This window comes from Betta splendens, chromosome 13 (genome assembly GCF_900634795.4).
Source record: "Betta splendens chromosome 13, fBetSpl5.4, whole genome shotgun sequence".
Lineage (NCBI taxonomy): Eukaryota > Metazoa > Chordata > Actinopteri > Anabantiformes > Osphronemidae > Betta > Betta splendens.
In genome coordinates, this window is record NC_040893.2 from 253,028 (window position 1) to 276,242 (window position 23,215).

At 44.8% G+C, this 23,215-nt stretch overlaps 1 protein-coding gene across 2 annotated transcripts in view; it reads left to right on the top strand.

Moving 5' to 3' along the window:
- Window positions 1-497: 497 nt before the first annotated feature.
- Window positions 498-23,215, top strand: part of gal3st2 (galactose-3-O-sulfotransferase 2) — a 40,194-nt gene continuing 17,476 nt past the window's right edge. Inside the window, exons 1-3 of one of the 2 annotated variants that reach the window (XM_029172172.3) lie at window positions 498-984; window positions 12,606-12,710; window positions 12,793-13,417. In XM_029172172.3, coding sequence (XP_029028005.3) covers window positions 917-984; window positions 12,606-12,710; window positions 12,793-13,417 — 798 coding nt within the window. In that variant the 5' untranslated portion in view covers window positions 498-916. The other variant, XM_055514047.1, reaches the window with a different exon arrangement.

Below are 23,215 nucleotides of genomic sequence, written 5' to 3' on the forward strand. Positions count from 1 at the left end.
ACCCATCACACCATAAGATGTGACATGTACATTTTCTCATAACGACCATGTTTCTGTTTGTGTCATAGCAGCTGGTGACCTGCACCACATCCACATGGTAACAGTGAGAGCAGCTTTCACTGTTTTACAACACCACACTGGGTGACGGTATATTAAGTAAGCCTGAGTACTTTGGTGAGGTGTTACCACTGCAGCTGTGTGTGATGGATCTTAGGTTGGGATTCCTTCCAGACAAGTAACTGCAAAGTTCTACAAAAGGGACTTATTGTTGTTTTAACAATGAGGTAAATTTACATCCACTGAAACTACATGGAGGAAACATGACTAAAGGAAACTGTACTTTGGAAAATAGAATAAAAAATTCTGTCAGAGCCGATATCTTGTCCTGGTGTGTTGTCTGGTTTATGGTTATAATCACACTTCACGTGGCCCATGGCTCCATGTGAATCTGTTCAGATGTAGTTTTCTGTTATAATGCAAATCAAAATTTAGGCAATATTTTGGCTGTTTAATAGTAAGACAGTAGACACAGACTGCATGAACATCACATGATGATGTCATTTTATGTACAGGTCAGAGTTTGATTCCTGCGTCAGCCTGTTGCTTTTCTCTGTGCTGTTCTTTTCTCAGGTTCCTAACATGCAGTAGGTGACTGTAAGTGTGAGTGGTCACATGTCTGTGGGCCTTGAATAAATAATACGTTTACAGGCAATGTCTAAGCTTCTGGTTGTATTATTGCACCTAATAAATAGTGGACATAGGAGAAGAGAGGCAGGCCGAGCCTCTGACTTGCTCCTGAACGAGACTGAGCTGTGTGTGAGTGAGAGACGCGAGAGAGGGGTAGGGAGAGAGAGAGAAAGAGAGCCAGTCTAGAAGGAGCTAGTTTTGAGGCCGTAGCCGAAGCAGGAGCTGTACCATGGAGATGCTGACCCCACCAAGGAGATGGAGATGGCTCAGAGAGCTGCCTCTGGCCTCGGTGACCACGTAAGTCCACGTCTTTTCTCCACACAACACAAGCCGCGAGTTGGATGCATGGTTGCGATGACCCTCAGAGGATGAAGCTGTGTTTCTAGTGGGACATATATACAAAAATACTGGTTTGAAGCCCTGGTAAGAAATCTTCCCACCTTTCCGTTCTTTTGATTATTGTTTTGCTAATAACAGTGCGTCTACCGCTACACCTTGTTGTATTTTATAGATGTAAACGTTTGAATTACCTAAATATTTTGACCTGAAATGATACTGAAACACGTTACTGTTATTTAACACGTAATTTTGTAATTTCTGTATGCAAACAAAGCTCACAAATCATATTACACCTCACACCTGTAACATTAATATTGTTAATGACAGATTTACACTGATTGATTGAGTTGATATATGGGCCTCACTACAATAACAACCTGATCAGCAAGTGTGTGTGTTTGTGTGGTCCCTGTCATGTGGCAGGTAAATACAGAGGAATCAACAGCCACATCTACTATATAAGTAAGGTGTTGTTGTCAATAAGTGATGGAGCAGGTTCATTACTGCCTGGTATCAGCTATTCAAGCCCATTGATTAAAGGTGGATACTTTACAGTTGTATCGGTTTAGTTGAGTAGTGTGAGTTCTGATCATCTAATGGGAAGCAGAACTTCATGGTAACCGACCAGTAGACCAGTGGTCGTGTGTATCTGTGGACTGCTCTCGGTTCTCTGTAGAAACACAGTGAATACGTGTCAGAACCCGTTTGGATGCACGATGACGTGGAGCGTTTTAGTTACTGCTCCTGGGGAAATAGAGTCCTTCCTCCACTGAAAACCAGATTATGCCAGATTCTTTAATGAATTATAATAGGCTCATTTCCTGTGAAAGTTAATTTGTGTAAGGTAGTGGGTCAAAGTGAAGCACAAGGTGGAAGCTGCTTGTGCGTTTCAGTGCATTCAGTGGCCAAATCATCGTCTCAGCTCAATTCTGATACTCACCTCAGGTCCAGTGAAACGTTAGCTTGCAGCATCAGATTACAGTCTGCCCATGGGATCCGATAAGCGGAACTGTAGTCTGGGTTTTGTTGGTTTTGATACCTTAAGTTCAGACCAAGGACAGCGATACCAGCCGTTTGTGTTAAAGGCAGGTCCTGGCTGATAACGAGTCATCGCGATGGAGTCTGTGCTGATGAATTTGTGCCATTTGATCTGTGATCAGAGGGTTACGGTTCTGCCGTGCACTGAAACCTCTTTGTCTCTGACTGGGCACACTGTCAGACATCAGAGACACTTTGGGGCTGTCAGTGTCATGTTGCAGTCATGTGCTGTGGCAGTCATCAATGCTGTGTCTAATGTTGATCATTTTATTCTTTTAGTTTTTATGCTTTTTTTACTTTGGCATGTTCTAGTAGTTACTTCACACAATCATTAGGATTTCACTTTTAAAAACCTTTCAGCTTATGGTTTTAGTTTGATTAACAAGACTGAACCTCAGTTATTCTCACCTTTAATGTCCATGATTCCTATACAGAATAAGAAACATTCCGGAGTCCGGATAGTTTTCTAAACATCTCATGGGATTTACACAAGGCTGGAGTGACCTTAATTCTATTTGTACAGTAACAGACGCTGGCACAGGCTGCTCTCACCTTCCGTCCATATCAGTGTTTGGTTCTCATTCTAGATGTGATTTCTTTAATCAGAGTGACCTGGCAAGGAGGACAACCAAAGGATTAAAAACACTGCTTATTGTATTTGTCAATCTATTATTGTTCTTGCTGTTTGGGTGACAGTAGTGCAGTTGGTAGGGAGATAGTCCTCTAAACGCAAGGTTGGCGGGTCAAGCCCTTCCTGTGGTCAATATGTCGAAGTGTCCTTGGGCAAGACACTAAACCCTAGGTTGCTCCTGGTGTTTCCAGTGAGCAGCTGCTGGCATCAGTGTGAATGAGAAGTAGTGTAAAGTGCTTTTGAAAAATATTATTTTTTGAATCTAATCTTTAGATAAATCTAGAGGTCTACAGTACTTCATGATAACATACTGCACATCATGAAGATTAGGGATAATTTCCTAATTTGACTCTGTTGAGTTATAGTGACGATGCCTTGTGTTCTGGCTGTTTCTAAATTACGTTTTTTACTGTCCCTGAATGCACCAAAGTGTTGAAAAGCCTCTAATGGAAGGTCCTGGAAAGTTCTTTGACTCAGACAGAACTCTAATATATACAGAATATGCAGGAGCGCTAATCATTCACTGTGTCTTACAAGTAGACTCATTGCAGCTACTTCTTAAATGCTCTCCTTGATCTTAAATACATTTTTGTATTTTTTAGTGCAATTAAATTTGAGTTATTTGAACATCGATATGAAAATAATGGATACTTACTATATGGATACGAGGATACTTGCATCCAGCACAAAATACAATATAGACTCTATAACATAACACTCTGGTAATTTGACTGAATGCCTGTTGTCTGCCTGCAGAACTTATGTGTGGCATTTAGAGCTGCCTACCTGGAGTCAAGTCTTCAATTACACAGAGGCTAGAAGTTCATGTGTGCTCATGAGGCTAGGCACCAGATATTCTCAATGCCTTGGGAAGCCTGTGTTGTTGCCTCTTATTATGTCCTAATGTCTGGAAATGTGGAATGTGCTCTTCACATACAGTACATCCTCATCATTTTGCAATTTTAAAGCATTTATGTGTCTGCTGGAAGTGATTTTTATATTTCCGTGGCATGAAGCAAATTGGACGCATGCTTTAGGTATCAGCTACATACTGTATGAACTGACATTCATGAGCCGACCCAAACCCGAACCCAAACAACCCATTTTCTGTCGTCAGTCGTTAAAGTTTAAGCCTCCCATCGTGTTTTTCCAGTGCACCCAAGACCAATGAAAAGCTTCAAGTGTCTGCGAGAAGCATGAGCCTGACAACAAGACCCAGTATTATTAGAAAACTAGACTAACTGTGCATGTGTGAGACTCCATTTAGAAGCTAGGTGGCTTGGTGGCTTACTCCTTGAGTAATATGCTTCGCACTAGCTCCCGGGCATCCTCAGGGGATGGGAAGACATTGATTTCCCCAATGTGGGATCAATAGAGTTCAATTATTATTATTAGAAGCCTATAAACAGTTAGTGTATGTAAACACAAATCTAACCTACAGTGAAGCTCCGTTGTTGTGATGTATCTAAAATATGATGTGGATATTGTCCTTACAACATCTGTATCAAATTTGCTGTTGTTTACAGCAAGAATTAAACGTTCACCAACTGAGCCCAGGCAGTTATCCAATCATTCAGAACCATTGCCCAGTTCTGCCAGCTGCATCAGTAGGCCACAGAATCACTTGACTTGCCTTTTTAGGTGGATGCATAGTAAGAAAGGTTTTGCAACTTTGCTGATCATATAGCAAATACAGCAAAATATCCCAACAGGCCAGAACTGGACTGGCTAAGCACAGCAGGTAATAGTAGGAGCTGCCAGCCGCATGTACGGTGGACTGTGATTCATCCCTGTAGCAGGGGCATGGGGAGGTCGGGCTCCGCTTCAGGGACTGACGCTCTTTGACATACGGTAGAGGTCCACTGTGTCCAATAATGGGTCAGAACCCATCCCTTAGAGCCAGTTATGCAGGGATGTCGATGATGAGGTGTGTGAACAGACTGACGCTCCAGATCCACAGTTAGCATTTTTCAAGCCAATGTTTGCAGCCCTGAAGTGTCAACAGTCAAAGTCTTGACTCAGTCCTGTTAAGGGTGTGTTTGGGTTCGCTGCTGGCTCCACATGTTGTTGAGCCTTTCGCTGCATCTTTTAATATAGTTTCTCTTTGTGGGCTCCCACCTTTCCTTACCCACCTTTCCTTATTGTCCTTACCTATTTCTGGATTTGAGAAATAGAGCTTTGGAAAGCTGCTAACCTTGTAATGATGTATGATGTTTCAAATGTAAGGTTGAAAATGCAGCTGGTAGTTTCTTCCCTGTGTGTGGTAGCTTTCATACACATCATCAACTCAACGCAACTCAACTTTATTTACAAAGCCCTTTAAAAACAGCCGTGGCTGACCAAAGTGCTGTACACAGCTAGTCAAAAGAAAAACAAGCAGTTAAGACAATACTAATATAAAACAATAAATAATAAATAAGATGACAATAAAAACAAAAGATTAAAAGAAAACAAACACGGAGGCTCCATGCTCAATTAAAAGCCAGAAAATAAAAATAAGTCTTCAAGTAAGTTTTAAAAATTAACAATGAAGGTGCCAGCCTAATGTGCGGTGGTAGGGCATTCCATAAATTGGGTGCTGCAATGGCAAAGGCTCTGTCCCCTCTAGGCTTCCACCTTGACTTCGGTACTGTCAAGAAGAGCTGGTCAGATGACCTGAGAGACCGGGAAGGAGCATAGGGGATAAGTAGCTCAGCAAGATAAGTGGGGGCAAGAACGTGTAAAGATTTGAAGACAAATAAAAGCATTTTAACATGAACTTGCACAGGCAACCAGTGGATAGATGCCAGAATGGGAGTTATGTGCTCCCTTTTTCGTGCCCCAACCATGAGACGAGCAGCTGCATTTTGGACCAGTTGGAGACGTGCAAGAGAGGATTTATTTACACCAAAATACAGTGCATTACAATAATGCAGCCGAGATGTAATAAAGGCATGGATTACTGTTTCAAAGTGCTGCCGTACTACGAAAGGCTTTACTTTAGCCAGCTGCCTAAGGTGGAAAAAGCCAGACTTTACAACTGCACTAATTTGATGATCCAATTTAAAATCACAGTCCATCTTGAAACCTAAGTTTGACACAGTCTGCTTCTCATACTGTGCCAAAGGGCCAAGTTTAACCAGGGAGGGTTTACCAAGGCCATTTGGACTAATCAACATCACCTCGGTTTTTGAATCGTTAAACTTTTAAAAACTTAGGGCCATACACTCCTTAATGTCATCAATGCAAGACAGACGTGATTTTATGCAGAAGTCATCACTTTTCTTCATTGGCATGTAGATTTGACTGTCATCTGTCAGGTTTTGGGTTTATTTCTGGTTTTATTTTGGTATTTCCGTTTTCTTTTCCCTAGTCCATGTTGCTGCCAGCTTTCACTTCTGGTCCACATCACTCCACCTATCTATCATTTGCAATCACGCCAGTTTTAAGTCACCAGTCCTCACCTGTGTCCTCTGCCAGATTGTCGTGATTCTTTCTGCATTCCAGCATTCGTTTAGATTCCTTGCCGACCTAGTCTTAGCCTTGCCCTTGTCTGTACCGTCGCCGAGTCTGTTCATTGCTGACCATTGCTTGTTTTACTGACGCCGTGATCGTCTAGCCCTTGTCTGTCCTGTCGCCGAGCCTGCATGTTATCGACCATCGCCTGTCCACTGACGCCGAGCTGCCTGATCCTCCGGTACTGTATTCCTGTCTCTCTGTTGCCGACCCGTGCTTGTCTGACCGCCGTTATCTGCCTGTCCCCTTGTTTGAAGATTGTGCCAGTGATCTCCAGCTTGCTACTCTGTATCCTGCGCAATAAGCGTTATTTTGGTTGGAACAAATTGGATTCTGTGCCGTGCATGTGGGTCTGGTCTGTCAAGACAACTGCCGTGCCTGACATCATCAGCATAACAATGAAAAAAATACCATGCTTCCTTAGGATGGAACCCAGGGAAAAAAGGAGAGGCCCTAAAATTGACCCTTAAGGAACTCCATATAACAGGGGAGCTGAAGATGATTTAGAACCAGCAAGGTTCACACTTATTAACGACACCATAAATGCCTAGATGCTGCCGAGATAATAAAATATTATGGTCCACAGTATCAAAAGCAGCAGTGAGATCCAGCAAAAAAGGATCACAAAATCACCAGCATCAGTTGCCAGGAGAATTTTTTTAAAAACCCTTAGCAATGCTGACTCTGTGCTATGCAAGGTTTTAAAACCAGATTGAAAAACCTCTAAAAGATTTTGCTCAAGTAAAAAAGATTTCAACTGCGCATAAACAATTTTCTCTAGGATTTTAGAGATAACTTGGAGATGGGCCTAAAATTAGCCAACTCAATGTGGTCAAGACCTGGTTTCCTAAGCAGGGGTTGTATCACTGCATGTTTGAAATTTGCCGGGACAACGCCTGAAATCAGGCTGCCATTTATAATGGAGAACACCAACTGCCCTATACTGGGGAAAACCTCTTTAAGAAAATGAGAAGGGGGAGCATCTTAAGGGGAGTCCGATGGCTTGATGTGGCTTATCACTTCCTCCAAAAGTCAGAGTGTTACCGGCTCAAGCGTATCAAACACAGACAAACAAGGAGCACAATCAGATGGATCAACAGCAGGAGCTGAAATGGAGGCCCTTGTGGCAACAACCTTCTTGATAAAAAAGTGCAGGAAATTATTGCACATTTAGCAGAGGATTCCAAGCAGCACAGTCTTGTTGAGGGATTTAAAACAAAGTCAAATGTCTTAAATAACACTCGTGTATTTTGGCTATTTGATGCAATAATGTTAGGAAGATATTTTTTCAGCATCTTTAACAGTATTTTGATACTGACGCCAACAACCCTTTAGAATTTGAAAAGAGACCTGCAGACCATCCTTCTTCCACCTGCACTCAGCTTGTCAACACAAGAGAGCTTCGCAAATCTGTGCCTTGGCTCAGCAGTCAAGGCTCAGATTTAATTTTAGGCAACACAGTTTTTAGTGTGGCCACAGTGTCCAGTAGGGTACAACAGGAGGAGTGAAACCAGGAGCTTAGTTCCTCTGTTGTAACATCAACAGTCGTGCCAGAAGGAGGACATAGCTGGTTAGAGGCAGCAGGAAACTGACCAGCAGTAGAAGAATTAAAAATCCGGCACAGGCGAGTAGGAGCAGGCAATTTAACTGCTGCACAGGAAAAGTCAGCATCAAATAAAATGGACAGGTGATCAGAAAACACATTAATACAGGTCTTTAAGTTTTACAGATACAAGCCATGAGAGAGAACAAGATCTAATGTATGTCCCTGATTGTGTGTGGGACCAGCCACACATTTTACCTAGCAAGCTCCGATGGGGTCCAGGAAATGCCAGGGTACAACAAAGGGACGGTGCAATTCGTGTCCTGCTCGGGAGAAACAAGGGGAGTGAGCCAGGCAAGTCTTCAGCTTCACCAGCTGACCGCTGTGTTTACCACGGCAACGTTTTCGCTGAGAAGAGCCGAGGCCCGTAACAGGTGAGCCGGAATTCCTAACTGTAACAGTCCAGGTCTTTCAGTCAGTGTTTCAGACAGAACAGTCTTTCAGTGTTTCCATTCAGCTCCAGTTTTATTTTGTCACCACTTCCTGTTACATCATCAACACCAGCAGTTCTAGTTTTACTTACTTTCTAGTTAACCTCACCTGTGTCTCATTCAGTAATGAACACACCTGTATTTAAGCACCACATCTTGCCATAGTCTCCCGCCAGATTGTTGTCGTTCTCATGACCCAGTCCAGCATTGGCGTGTATCCAGTCCCGTGCATGATCCAGCTTGGTAACCCGTTCTTGTCTATTGTCCAGCCTCTGATATTCCTGTGATTGTGTTTTTGACCATTGCTTGTCTTTTGACCATCCTTTTGCCTACGCCTTGCCGGAACTTGCTCTGCCAATCCTGTGTATGACCATTGCCTGCCTGACTACGTCTTCATTAAATACCTTTTTATCCAAGCCACGCTGTGCATTAGGGTCCTTCCCTCATTGTGCCATTGTGACACTAACAGGAGCAATGGCAGAGTTTTTTGTCAACAAGTATCAAATATACAGACATCCTTAACATTTTGTTGAAGATCCAGAAGGAACTGCCGATTATAAATCAGCCGAGAGTCAGTCTCTAGAGTTCCAAGAGCCAGAAAATGAATAAATACCAACAGTAATACGGACAGGAAACGAGCAGCCACAAACACCGGTGCCCAAATCTAACAATTTACTTAAAAATCTTGGAAACTTTTGTTCAGTGTACTTACTACTTGAATGAATACTAGTTGAATGTACTTAATTTCACAAAGTTATTCTAACTTTACTTGGTTACGTTTTTTTCAGCTTAGATTTAGCAAGTAAAGCTAAGTTTTTATTTGCTTAGCTATAAAAGTTAGTCTGACTTACATGAACAGTACTTTTTACTTAGTACAGTACAATCTAGGAAATCGATTGCCTTATATAAATTAAGTAAACACACCAAAGAACCTGAACTAACAACAACTTTCCTCACAGTGCTGCATAACTCAACACAATATCACATCATGCCCCACGACCCGGAACCACAGGTCACTACACTTCAATACTGGTATTGGTATTGATATTATCAATATTAAGATCGATCCGCCAACCCCTACTGGAAACTGTCAACGCACATGTACACAAACACACAGTGAACTTGAATGTGCATGTTAGCATGCCTTGTTGAAACGTTTACACATGTGCTGCATTTGAAATTGTCACGACGCTCTACTGTAGGTAGCTGACCCACATGCACGGCGGAGACAAAGCTCGGTAAAGAAAAGGTTTAATTTTACTCGTAGTCAGGCAGGCAAGGGTCGATACACAAAGGCAGCAGTTACAGTACAGGCAGGGATTAGACAGTCGGTGGTCAGGAGGCAGGCTTAGGTCAGATTTACAGCAAGGCAGGATCAAAGGTGAGACAGGAGGCAAGGTCAGGGAAAGCAGGGTCATTCACGGAACAAGCTACGAAATGCAATGCTGGAATGCTGGCTAGTACTCACAGACAATCTGGCGGGGGATTATGGCAAGAGACGGTGATTAAATACAGGTGAGTAATTACTAACAGGACACAGGTGAGTTAACTAAAACCTGAAGTAAAACTAGAACTGCTGATGTAGATGCTGGAACAGGAAGTGGTGTAAAAATAAAACTGGAAATTGAGTAATTGCAGTGGCTAAATGACCTGAGCTGTGACAGAACCCCCCCGTCTAGGGCGGTTTCCTAGACGGCCAAAAAAACAAGAAAAACGCGCCTCCAGTGGCCCAACACTCGCGTTGGTGCTTTCCAGACCGGCAGCGCTCTAGGGGGATGAGGAGGCGCGGCGGTCAGCAACGGCAGAGGCCGCGCCATCATTGTGGGCAACCGGACAGCTGAGGTGGCCGACGACGCAGGAGGCAGCGCCATCCCTGCCACAGGATGCGCCAAGGACCAGACCATCCATCAGGCAGATGAAGCGAGATCTGGCGGTATGCCAGACGGGGAGCCTGGGCGGACGCTGTTGGTGCTGGGCCCTCAGGAACTGAGGTAGGTGTGGTTGGTGCTGGATCATTAGGAACGGAGATAACCGCGGCCGGCACCGGACCACCAGGAATCGCTGCAGATGCGGTCGGTGCCAGACCACCAGGAATCGCTGCAGATGCGGTTGGTGCCGGACCACCAGGAATCGCTGCAGATGCGGTCGGTGCCGAACCACCAGGAGCTGCACCTGCACACACTGACCCAAAAAACACTGAAACCAGGAGCGGGACGGTCACCTCCCGCCCACCGGGGACTGGATCGCCAGGCGCTGAAGCTGGGACGACCTCCTCCTGGAGGCCGGCACGAACCGCAGCAGGGACGACCTCCTCCTGGAGGCCGGCACGAACCGGAGCTGGACCGACCTCTACAGGGGGGCCGGCAGGAACCGGAGCTGGATTGACCTCAACAGGGAGGTCGACAGGAACTGGAACAACCTCAACAGGAACTGGAATGACCTCAACAGGAAGGTCGACAAGAAACTGGAACGACCTCAATAGGTAGGTTGACAAAAAATTGACCCAGCCAATGACTACATCTCTGCAGTGTGGAACACATGGGAATTGTATCAGCATATTCCCTTCAAGGTTCTAAAACCTGCAGGTACAGTATGACTTACTTAAAGAAAATCAGGACATTTAATGTTTAAAACGTGTTAAACTGGGATCTTCCTCAAAAGGGGCCTTTGCCTCAGATCCTAAGTGGTGGCACTCACAGTAAATGAATCAGTCTAATACCAGACAGTTTGAGTTTGACAAGGCTACAGTACTTTTAATTATTAATTTTGTTCTTTTTGAGCCATTTTATGATGGGGTCAGTGTCAAGTTGAGACTTCTGCTGGTGAAGGCCACACGTTAGCCCTGACTGTTCAGACTGATTCACTTTGGACACACAAGTCTTTTGAACATTCACCTAAAGGTTTTACATCTACAGGTAGGGGTGTTTAGACTTTAGGGACAATTAGTGCAGAGCTGACTTTAAGCATTTGGCCATACTTGAATTTATTTGAACAATCACAGTAGGTCTGTGTGAGACACAGAGCTGTCGAAGCCTCATAAATCACTGAGCAAGTTTGACACAGTTTGGCTAAAATCAACACATTGCTCGACACCCAATGACACAATTAAAACGACATCTCCTGGTTGTGAGTGATACGTGGTTGCTCAGGATCACAGTCCATGTTTTATTGTCAAATAAAAGTTATTTAATCAAAAGTGTGTCAATTCAATTGTGTTTTTCTGTGGATAATAATATATAAGTAGCCTCGATGTGGCAAATATGTTTGATAGTCGGATGTTATTAGACTGTATTTGGTGCTTCTGCAACTCTGTTTATTAATACATTGAGGAGACAAGTTTGTCATTTAGTCAAATCAAAGACCTGTTTTATTTTATTTTCCACAGAACTCAGAATCACATTCTCACTACCTCTCCAGCTTTGGAGAAGAGCCGTTTGCCCGGCACTGATGTCTGACTAATATAGATATTTGTATTGGAATTGCGACTTGTCAAAATGTAGTTTTAGTCTTTAATTACATTTTGAACTTGTCATAAATAAATTACAGATATCTGTAATGTGAAACCTGTCTGTCTTATAGATCATCTATCATCTTATATATCATCTCCGGCCACATTTGTAAAGCTCTGACATACTGAAACAACCCGTCCGTTCAAACTGCACATAAGCCGCTCGGCAGTCACATGACGTATCAACGCCTCTCGCTCTCATTGGTCAAATGATTTGGAATGCGCTCGAGATTCTGCTTGACAACACTTCCGCTTCAAAAGATTGATGCTGAGTCGAGTGGGAGGTCTCAAGTTGGACATGTCTAAGACTGCCTGCTTGATCACGTTTTCCCTGCCGTTTGGTTTTGACACCAATAAACCCTGTTTGCTTTAAGACCTGTCTCTCGAGCTGTGCATTTGGGTCCATCACTCCTGCTCGCTCGAGCCGAGCCATGACACAGAGCGTACTAAATGTGGGGAGCGGGAGGATCCTTGGCGAGACACTGTGGTTGAGTCGGTCTTAAAATGGAAAACTAATTTCCTCATGATACATGAGGCATGGTTTTACCCAGGAGAAGGTTCAGTTGTGGAAAAACGGTGATGGCACACAAGCTGTCATTATACTGCTCCCGAACCAGGTCTACCGTTCATCCAGTCACTGCAACCGATCAAATGTTTCCCTTTCAAATTATAAATAATGTTTATTGTGCCAAACCTAAACATATTGTTTGTTTAGTTTATTATTTTATGATCCGGAAAAATGAAAGTAAGTCACTCTATACTGTGATAAAGCCATGTGTGTGTGTGTGCCTGTGCCTGTGCGTGTGTGTGTGTGTGTGTGTGTGTGTGTGTGTGTGTGTGTGTGTGTGTGTGTGTGTGTGTGTGTGTCTGCAGGGGTGTGAGGAGAACGATGTGGACCCGGCAACACTACCTTTGGATCCTGCTAGTCCTGCTCTTGGTTTGCATCGCCATCCAGACATTTGTTGCCCACCAAGCCAGGTAAAGTCACTGTTGCTGTGACTCATCTCAGTGTTGTCGTGTTTATCTACCTCATCATGGTAACTGTGTTGGCATTTTCCAGTGACAAGTTGACAGGACATCTGAGGTTCACTGTGAGTCAGCAGCACCTGTTTCCTACTCTGCGGAACATGTGGGCAGGCCTTCACCCTAAGTCCTCCCTGTCAGGAAACCAGGATGCATGGTTACTACACACACAATCCACTGCAGAGCTTGCTAAGGAGGGACATGCAGATTCTCTGTGGAAACATGTGGATGAAAGCATGAACATTTCTACCAGCCATCAAACTAGAAAGGTTCCACCTGGAAAACTGCTTGGGCCACAGAACAGGAACCAGCCTGGCTATCCAGATTCACTCGTCCTTCGTCATCCTGCACAGGCCATAAGTCCAGGCACAGATAAAAGGCTTGTCAATGCTCCCACCAGAAATGTGCCAATCAACGCAACCTGCAGCTCAAAGTCTCATGTTGTTTTCCTCAAGACACACAAGACGGCCAGCAGCACCATCTTAAACATCCTGTATCGCTACGGTGAAAGCAGAAACCTGACCTTTGCTCTCCCTCTAAACAGACACAGCCAGTTATTTTACCCATACCCCTTTGCAACACATTTTGTCGAAGGTATCGCAAGCAGAAGTGTGAAGGAATTCCACATAATCTGCAACCACATGAGATTTAGAAAATCTGAGGTGAGCTTTATTATGACAAGATTAAATTACACTGAACTTGTCCTGTCTATATAAATGACAGAATGATCTGGGTTCATGGACTTCATGTTCATGTGAGGGTCCACTGGATTACAATACAGTAGACTACAATAGATACAATAATTTACTGTAAGTTGAGCTATATATTTATATTTGCATAGTGGTTCAGGTTGTTACATGACTTTACCACTTCATCTGTTATCATCAGATAACTCACACAAACTAAACTCCATTAAGAGCTTTGATGTGAGCAGATGCAGAGAAGCTGGTGTAGGAGAAATGTGATCTCTGTTCCTAAGTCCAGTCAAACTCTGGCTGCATTATTTTAAAGAGTCACTGGACAAACTGTAAGTAGGGAGTTATGGTGGTCCAGGCTAGATGATGGAGCCACAAAACAGGATTTATGGTTCAACATCACTCTGACAGAGGAGGCTCCTGATTTTAGTTCCTCAAGTGGAAGTAGGAGGCTCTAGAGCAGGGATGTCCAAACGTTTTTCACCAAGGGCTATCTCTGGTCAAATACACAGCCAGGCCACTCACTTCAGGTGAAATAAGTATTACCTCACCTCTACTCTCCTGTACCTTGGCGCACACCAAAGAGGCCATTCCTTTGCACCTGTCAGGGCTGGAGCGTCATCGGTTGTAACTCCGTTCAACTTCTCCCATTTAAAGGTCCATGCACACACTTTTTTCATGCTACACAATGCTAGAGCATTGGACCTTGATGTCTCAGTAAGGTGACTGTAACTTTTAATGCCAAAAAGCACTCTAGATCGCCCACACGGCCTGTCTGAAAATGTGTGTTTTAATTTCTCGTCCACAACGTTTTGTTTTAGGGGTGTGTCACAAGCGAAGTTGACCGCCACACCCCTTTGAGGGAGCGCATAGTTGTGATCTGCCGCGAGATCAAAGGTCACGGTCACTGAATTCATTGTATCAGCGAAACTGGTTTCCTCGTCCTCGTAGTGGAGTTTAACCATATGTTTGATTCAAAATCTGACTCTGAAGTCGAATGGGAGGCTGTTGAAGTGGTTGCACTTCGACTGGCGCAAGGTATGTCTAACTGGCAGTTTCACATTTAATTTAATTTATTAATTTATATAATATGCAACTTGATTAGCTGCTAACGCTAATACCAATGGTTGCCACTAAGCAGCCTGAATTAATTAACAGAATATTCATAACACAACTACAGCCTGTTTGGGAGCATAGCTCGATAAACTAATATAAACTAATTTTTACTTACTTACTTACTTTTTTTTCTTTCTCGTGCTGCAGCTGTGTCAAAATAATTTCTCCATAATGGGGTTGTTGGGGATATGCGAGGAGCACAAATTATAATAATTGGATTTATAGCTCGTGAGTGGAGATACCAATTATGTTTGTAATTTAGATTCACAAATCTTGGTTATTAGCTTAATTATATATAAATATATGACAAATGTCTATAGTTTGGTAAGTGAAACACTTACTATTATTGATTTAATAATTATTAATTGAATTAACAATTACTTAATTTATGGGGCACCACCCTGTTACCAGGGACCAATAACCGATTTGGAATAGCCAATACAGTCTCATTTGTATTTAAGTAGGTTGAAGGATGAACTCCGTACCATAGCCGACTCAATTCACCAGTGCTGCAAAACCATGTACAAATAATCACAGACAAAGGAGTGTAAAGGGGGACTAGCGTGAATAAGGCTTGTGGTCACACGAACACGTGAGGCTATATTCTGCGATATAGTCACGTGATCGCGGAAGCGTGCGGTGGTTGAAACGTGCGCTTGGCGTGGTCGCAGCAGAAACAGAGCACTGCACAGTAACACAATAAAGCACTTAAGCTAGCAAAATCACAGATTACAACACTTCAATGTGCACCTCTTAGATTCACGTAGATCTGTAACAGCGTTACAGTCACGTGATCGCGGAAATGTGCAGCGGTCAGATCGTGTGTGCAGGAAAAGAAACAACACAACAATAAAACAATTACTGATCCCCTAAGAGTTCTACTCTGCTCAGACTTAGAATGCCTCTGCCTTACTGCTTAATCCTGGTGAGAAGATCCGACGTTGCGTGCGTGCGTGCTTGCGCTGTTGCGGTCCGGTCCGGTCCAGGTGTGCGTCGCGGTGATCGCGTCGTGATCAGCTGATGCGGTGGCGAGTGAGGCAGTTAAGCTGGTGGTTTCCTGCCGGATGGCTGGAAGTAGAAGGGTGATCAGGCCCGTTCTCTGTGACGACGTCCCCGTTAGTTCAGCTGCTGGCAGCGGTGGAGGTTCCAGGCGTGCCGAGGGCAGAGGGAAGCTCCAGGTGGGGTAGGGAGAGGGTCGAAGACAAGAATGGGCGACTCTTCGGTCACGGCGACTTTTATAACCGTGTTTTTGGTCACGCCCGTCCTATTGTTTGGTCCAATCAGGACGGCTGACGTCCAAGTTTCTCCTCCGTTTGTTGCTTGTGTCAGCGGGAGTTGGATGTCAGCGGGGGAGCCAGGTATGGGTCCCCAGCCTGGCGCCTGGTTTTGGCGCTGAGATTTGAAATCTCTTTGTTCTCACTCACTACTATCAGGATGAGGACTTTACATGCAGGCCGCAGTGCCTCCTTTGTCTGAGCATGTGGGACCTTAATAATAATTCTGTTAATAACAGATTATACATATGAGGTCCCCCAACATCCCCCCTTTTTGTTCCGAATGATGGCGTGTCAGCCGTCGCTTTGGAACAAGACGTTGAAAGGGTCCATGTGCTCTGACAGGTTCCTTAAGGTCCTCAGTGTACTTGTCATCTCCTGTAGGCATTATCAATGTTCATTGACAGTCCATTTATTCCAAACAGTCCTTGTTTGCTAGAGTTGGAGGCAAGTCTGAGCATTTTAGAGGCATGTCTGAGCAGAGGCAAAAGCATGTCTGAGCAGAGGCAAAAGCATGTCTGAGCAGAGGCAAAAGCATGTCTGTCTACAATCCTAAACCATATAATTTCCTATATATTTCTTAGGTGAAAGAAAACACAAGAAAAGAGAGGGATAGATGAGTGAAGAGAGGTGTGGTTAGAGTTTGCTGTTCAACTCGTGAAAGAGTTGTTAGCTGGCAAGGCATTGCCAGGTTGGTGTCTTTATGAAGTGTACATGTCTGTGTCTGGTGGACTACAGTGTGTACATTCTCTCGTTGCATGAGATCTATAAAGACATGGACCTGCTTCTAGGTTAATCTAACCACAATTGGTACTGCCAGGGTTGTGGTACCTGAAAGGGATGCATAACCGTGGTGGTAGTGGACACAAGGCTTTCCTTGACAAGGCTTCAACAGAAACTCAATAAGTTGCTACTGACTCTGACCGAGGAGCTAACTTTCAGATGAGATTTCATTAGCCTACCCAGCTACCTGTACCTAAATTATCTTCTCTGATTGTCCTGGAGGGTCTCAGGAGGCTGCAAAATCATATAGGAGAAGAATGAACTATGTGTGGGTTACACATCGTTTAGGCTCATCCAGAGATCCAGCTATTCCTACCAGGTTGCTGATAAGATTTTTGGACCTACAATGGATGCGGACTAGTTCTCTTTATACATATCACGTTGTGGCATGGACTAGTCTACCCTCGCCTTTGGGAGCTGGGACTGCTCCCCCCTTTTGGTATGTGGATGTGTTTGATGCAGGCTTGGTGCCTGGTCTAGGCCACCCATGTCTTTCATACCTAGTGTAATAGGGAAAGACGCCTGGTCTAATCCACTAGTGGGGAGTCAGTGTCTGGCTTCTGTTGAGAGGTCTGAAGGAGCAGCCGAACTGTTGGGCCGATTAAGTTCTTTTAGGGCTTCCTCCACGCATCTCAGGTACCAGATTTACAATGTCCACCTCTGAGTCTTTCCGTGACAGGTGAACTGGACTGTGGTCCTTGTATCTACGATTCAAGTTCTGTCTGAACCGACCTCTTCCCCCTCGCGGGTGGGAACGAGGTTGCTTTGGCCTTGAATTACCGTGTTGAAGAGACGTATCTTCCCGGTTGACTGTGTCAACCTGCTGGCGACGTGACCTGTGGTTTTGAGTCTTCCTTTGCCCTCGTCTGCTTCTCTTAGCACGAGGCATTTCGTGGCCTTCAAGTGTTAAGTCAGACTTTTGATGGGTCTGAATGCTAAAAACTCTGGCGTCCACTACAGGTCTCCTAATGGGGCATACACGCGTTTCCCAGACCAGCTGGGCATATCTCACAACTCCCTGCATTGTGCGCCTGCCTGTCTTACAGTGCATGGCGACATCAAATTGGATGCTGTCATGGAGATTATGCAAGAATAAGGACTGGAATGTACTGTCTTCTTCTAGACCTGGTGTATTCCGTCCTTGGAAGTAAGCCTTTCTGAGGCGCCTGTAATATTCTTTTGGAGGTTCATTTCTTTTGTGTAAGACATTGAACGCTTCAAAGATAGTTGCTGCCGGGTCAGAATATGGGGCATATTCTTCTCTTAAAGCTCGACAGAGTAAAGAGTAATGATCCCGAGTGGCAGGCATGAGTGTTTCCATGAAGTCATGGACACTCCTGGGTGTGGTCTTCCAGATTAGCTTTAGTTTCTCGCGAGCTGTTGCATGAGGGAGGTCCAATAAGCAACGATCGACTTCCTGCAAGTAGTCGTCTATGGTAGAATCATGGCTACTGGGGTCAAAGCACTCAATGTCCTTGGCTAGGGATTCAAGCTGGCGTAGGCGCAAACCTGAGTTTTGGGAAGGATAAGCACTATCAGAGTCACTTGAGCCTGTGTCGTCCCACTGCTCGCTGTAACGTGGGTGAACCCGACGCTGCTTCCTGCGTTTGAGACGAGGTGCTTTCTCCTCCAACAGGGGGCGTAACCTGCCACTGTCACTCTGGTTCTCGGGTGAGTTTTCCCTCCTCAGAGTGGGGGCATTCCTGTCCTCAGTGCATGAGGGGGAGTAAAACAAGTTTGCTCTGGATGCTTTCCTGTGCACTGGAGTGCTAGTTTTCCTGTACTCAGCCACTGTAGTGGTCTGAAAACCTTTGCCTTTGGCTATCTCACTGGTAACACAAGTAGCTGTACTGAGCTGGTGCTCATAAGGAGGTGGCTGGGGGGTCTCTAGCCTCTGGGCGAGAGCCACTGCGCCTGCTTTGGGCATCTGCAGCTTTGCATGTGATCGGTTTGTTTGGCTGTCAAGAGGCGGGGGCTGCTCAGCCTTCCTGGGAGCTAGCCTACTCTCACCATCTAAGCCTGACTTGGTCAGCTCTGGTCTCCTTGGACTGGCTGCCATGTCTACCTGATCACTCTGGCTCTTCCTCCTGGCTTTCTCAACCTCCTGACGGGCCACTAGGAGACTAGATTGTAGGGCGTCATGGTCCTGCTGCAATCTCTCCTTATCTTCCCGGAGCTGCTCCAGCTCTTGTTTCGTTACCCAGAGACTTTGCTTAAGGTGGGAAACAGTCTCCTGCTCAGCTTTGTAGCCACTGCACACAAGGAAGAGCTTCTTTTCATACTCTGCAGCCTTCAGCTGCACCTTGCGGTGGCAGAATAGAGCCAACTCACCCATTACCTCTTGGGCCAGGTGAGTTTCCGTTGAGGGCTTGGCCATGTAAGATAAATACCTCTGCAATTCAGCTTCACATTCATTAATAGTATAACTATTGAGGTCTTCTAATTCTGTTACTGACACATCTAAGATCTTTGCAACAACTCCTTGAAAGTCTAAGTTTCCCTGCTTGGGGGAACGTTCAGCACCAGATCTCCAAAGATTCACGTTGCCCATTCTGGTTCTGAGGAGCAATGTGGTTTACAACTACAGCTAAAGTAGTGGTGCACAGGTGACACTTCAACCTGTGGCTTACTTGAATGTTTGTTATGTGCTAGCTGTGGAGGCTTAAGTCTGGGTTTGTCTTGCAGAAAACCAAGCTTGGCTCCTGTTAACACACAATTAGTTAGCAGGGTTTGCTAACTGAAAAGACACTAAGCCTACTTACTTTTGTTTCAGAGAAGTCTTGGCATAACCTATTCTCAATCTCTGGGGTTTCTATGCTAATGGTAGCATGCTAACATGCACACACACTAGCTGACATGTGGTAGCTCGTTGCTAAGCTAACGCTAAGCTAACAAAGCACAGCTTGGTAACACTGATGGCAGCTAACCCTGAGTTAATAGCTAAGATAGTAGCTAGGCTAACACTAGTACCACTGGTGGTTTGGCAGCCTGTGCTAAAGCTACACTTGGCCTCTTAATGCTAAGTGGAAGCTAAGCTTCTAGGCACACTCTTCCTACTGCAGTTCTCAGTAACTAGTGTTAAGGCAAAGGGCACCTTGGTTTCTGCCACACACAGTTATGGATTCTTGCATCCACCAGTAGATTACACCAGAACTTTGTGGACTGGTGCCAGCGGAACCACCTCCTGATCAATGTAGGGAAAACGAAGGAGATGGTGGTGGATTTCCGCAGACAGCAGCCTGCTCTCATCCCACCGATGCACATCCAGGGAAGGGACATTGAGAGAGTGGACTCTTACAAGTACCTGGGAGTGCATCTGAACAATAAACTGGACTGGACTCATAACACGGATGCACTGTACAGGAAGGGTCAGAGCAGACTCTACCTGCTGAGGAGACTGCGGTCTTTTGGAGTGAAGGGGCCACTCCTGAAGACCTTCTATGACTCTGTGGTGGTATCAGCCATCCTGTACGGTGTGGTCTGCTGGGGCAGCAGCATCACAGCGAGGGACAGGAAGAGACTGGACAGGATCATCAGAAAGTCCAGCTCTGTCCTGGGCTGCACTCTGGACACGGTGCAGGAGGTGGGTGAGAGAAGGGTCCTGGCTAAACTGACATCCATCATGGACCAGGTCTCTCACCCACTGGAGGACTCACTGTCTGCTCTGGAGAGCAGCTTCAGTAGTAGACTGATCCACCCTCGCTGTGTGAAGGAGAGATATCGTAGATCCTTCCTACCTGCTGCTGTCAGACTGTACAATCAGAACTGTTGACCACATCCCACCACAGTCACTCACCCACTGCATCAGTGGTTTATATAGCAACCTGCTCTGCACAATATTTGTGTAAATCTGTGAACAATCATGTATATTGTTACCGGTACAAATCTTATACCCATTACTGTGCAATAACCCTGCAATGACCTCATACTCACTCTAACTGTACTGTACTGCTTTGTACTGTGCCAACACAAACTGTTCTGTACCTGTATTCTTGCTCATCTGTACTGCTGTTGTGAGAGGTAATTTCCCCACTGCGGGACTATTAAAGGTTTTCTTATTCTTATTCTTATTATTTGTACAGATTTACAGCACGGTGAATAATCTTTTTCGGCCTCACACGGGGCACCAATTATGTTGGCGATATGCGAGGAGCACAAATTATAATAATTGGATTTATAGCTCCTGAGTGGAGATACCAATTATGTTTATAATTTAGATTCACAAATCTTGGTTATTAGCTTAAATATATATAACTATATGACAAATTTCTATAGTTTGGTAAGTGAAACACTTACTATTATTGATTTAATAATTATTAATTGAATTAACAATTACTTAATTTACGGGGCACCACCCTGTTACCAGGGACCAATAACCGATTTGGAATAGCCAATACAGTCTCATTTGTATTTAAGTTGGTTGAAGGATGAACTCCGTACCATGGCCGACTCAATTCACCAGTGCTGCAAAACCATGTACAAATAATCACAGACAACGACCAATTAAATTATGAATGCTTTATTAAACAATTAATACTAACTTTAGTGTCAACACTAACCTGAATAACTCAGCAAATCACAACTTAACCTTATGGTGTGTTCGTCTGGAAGTACTGTATGTGTATGCGCGTTACCTGGGATAGGAGGTATGTGTGTGTGTGTGTGTGAGAGAGAGAGAGAGAGAGAGGAAGAGGAGGAGAAAGAGAGAGGAGGAGGAGCGCGCCCCCCTTTAGGGGCGTGGTGAGATGGCACAGCTGCGTGTGAGCCGGTAAACCCTTTGAATGGAGCGCGCGTGTCTGGCGCTCACAGGGAAAGAAGCGTGTAAAGGAGTGTGAAGGGGGACTAGCGTGAATAAGGCTTGTGGTCACACGAACACGTGAGGCTATATTCTGCGATATAGTCACGTGATCGCATAAGCGTGCAGTGGTTGAAACGTGCGCTTGCCGTGGTCGCAGCAGAAATAGAGCACTGCACAGTAACACAATAAAGCACTTAAGCTAGCAAAATCACAGATTACAACTTCAATGTGCACCTCTTAGATTCACGTAGATCGGTAACAGCGTTACAGTCACGTGATCGCGGAAATGCGCAGCGGTCAGATCGTGTGTGCAGGAAAAGAAACAACACAACAATAAAACAATTACTGATCCCCTAAGAGTTCTACTCTGCTCAGACTTAGAATGCCTCTGCCTTACTGCTTAATCCTGGTGAGAAGATCCGGCGTTGCGTGCGTGCCTGTGTGCGTGCTTGCGCTGTTGCGGTCCGGTCCGGTCTAGGTGTGCGTCGCGGTGATCGCGTTGTGATCAGCTGATGAGGCGGCGAGTGAGGCAGTTAAGCTGGCAGTTTCCTGCCGGATGGCTGGAAGTAGAAGGGTGATCAGGCCCGTTCTCTGTGACGACGTCCCCGTTAGTTCAGCTGCTGGCGGCGGTGGAGGTTCCAGGCGTGCCGGGGGCAGAGGGAAGCCCCAGGTGGGGTAGGGAGAGGGTCGAAGAGAAGAAGGGGCGACTCTTCGGTCACGGCAAGTTTTATAACCGTGTTTTGGTCACGCCCGTCCTATTGTTTGGTCCAATCAGGACGGCTGACGTCCAAGTTTCTCCTCCGTTTGTCGCTTGTGTCAGCGGGAGTTGGATGTCAGCGGGGGAGCCAGGTATGGGTCCCCAGCCTGGCGCCTGGTTTTGGCGCTGAGATTTGAAATCTCTTTGTTCTCACTCACTACTATCAGGATGAGGACTTTACATGCAGGCCGCAGTGCCTCCTTTGTCTGAGCATGTGGGACCTTAATAATAATTCTGTTAATAACAGATTATACATATGAGGTCCCCCAACAGGGTCTTCAGCTGCAGCTTATATATTGCCGTATTTGTCTGTAATTAAGTGCCAATGTGGGAACAGTGAATGCCTACAGAGGCATGGTATGACACAATTGTTGCTGTCAAGATATTGCATGTGTTTAATACTTTTATTATGTGACATGGTATTTAAAATTAAAACTTCGATAAATCTTACCTCAAGACACCTGAACCAGTTGCCAAACCTACATGTATGGTTGATGATCCAGGACTGGAGCCAGTATGATTGAATGTGTAGTCATTACAGAACACATTTAATATACAGTATATCAGACAATTACACATGCATGGAATAAATCAGTATCTCAGAAATTCATAAACAATTTTAGAACATTTTACTATTTAAAGATTAATCGTAACATATCTGGGAGCTCTAGTTTACAAACATACTTTTGGTTCTAAATACGTATTGACCCAATATATATTTAATTGCTTTTAGTAAGGTGTATGATATATCAAGTACTAATATATAACTAAGAGAAATGTAGTTTTATTTTTTTCTTCATAAATTTGACAGTACTATGTCTGTGTGTATCTCAAGTTGTTGCAGGTATCTAGTCCAGAGAAGTCTTGTTAGCTGGTGCTGGGGACTTCTAGGGTGAAGAGTTCAAGTTGTCATCCCATCTGGTCTTGTGGATCAGGGAAGTGTTTCCTGAGGGACAAGGCACCTATGTTGGACTTAGACCACCTGTGAAATAACTAAATTACTGTTTCCGTGGCAATACCTCAATAAAAGTTAAAAT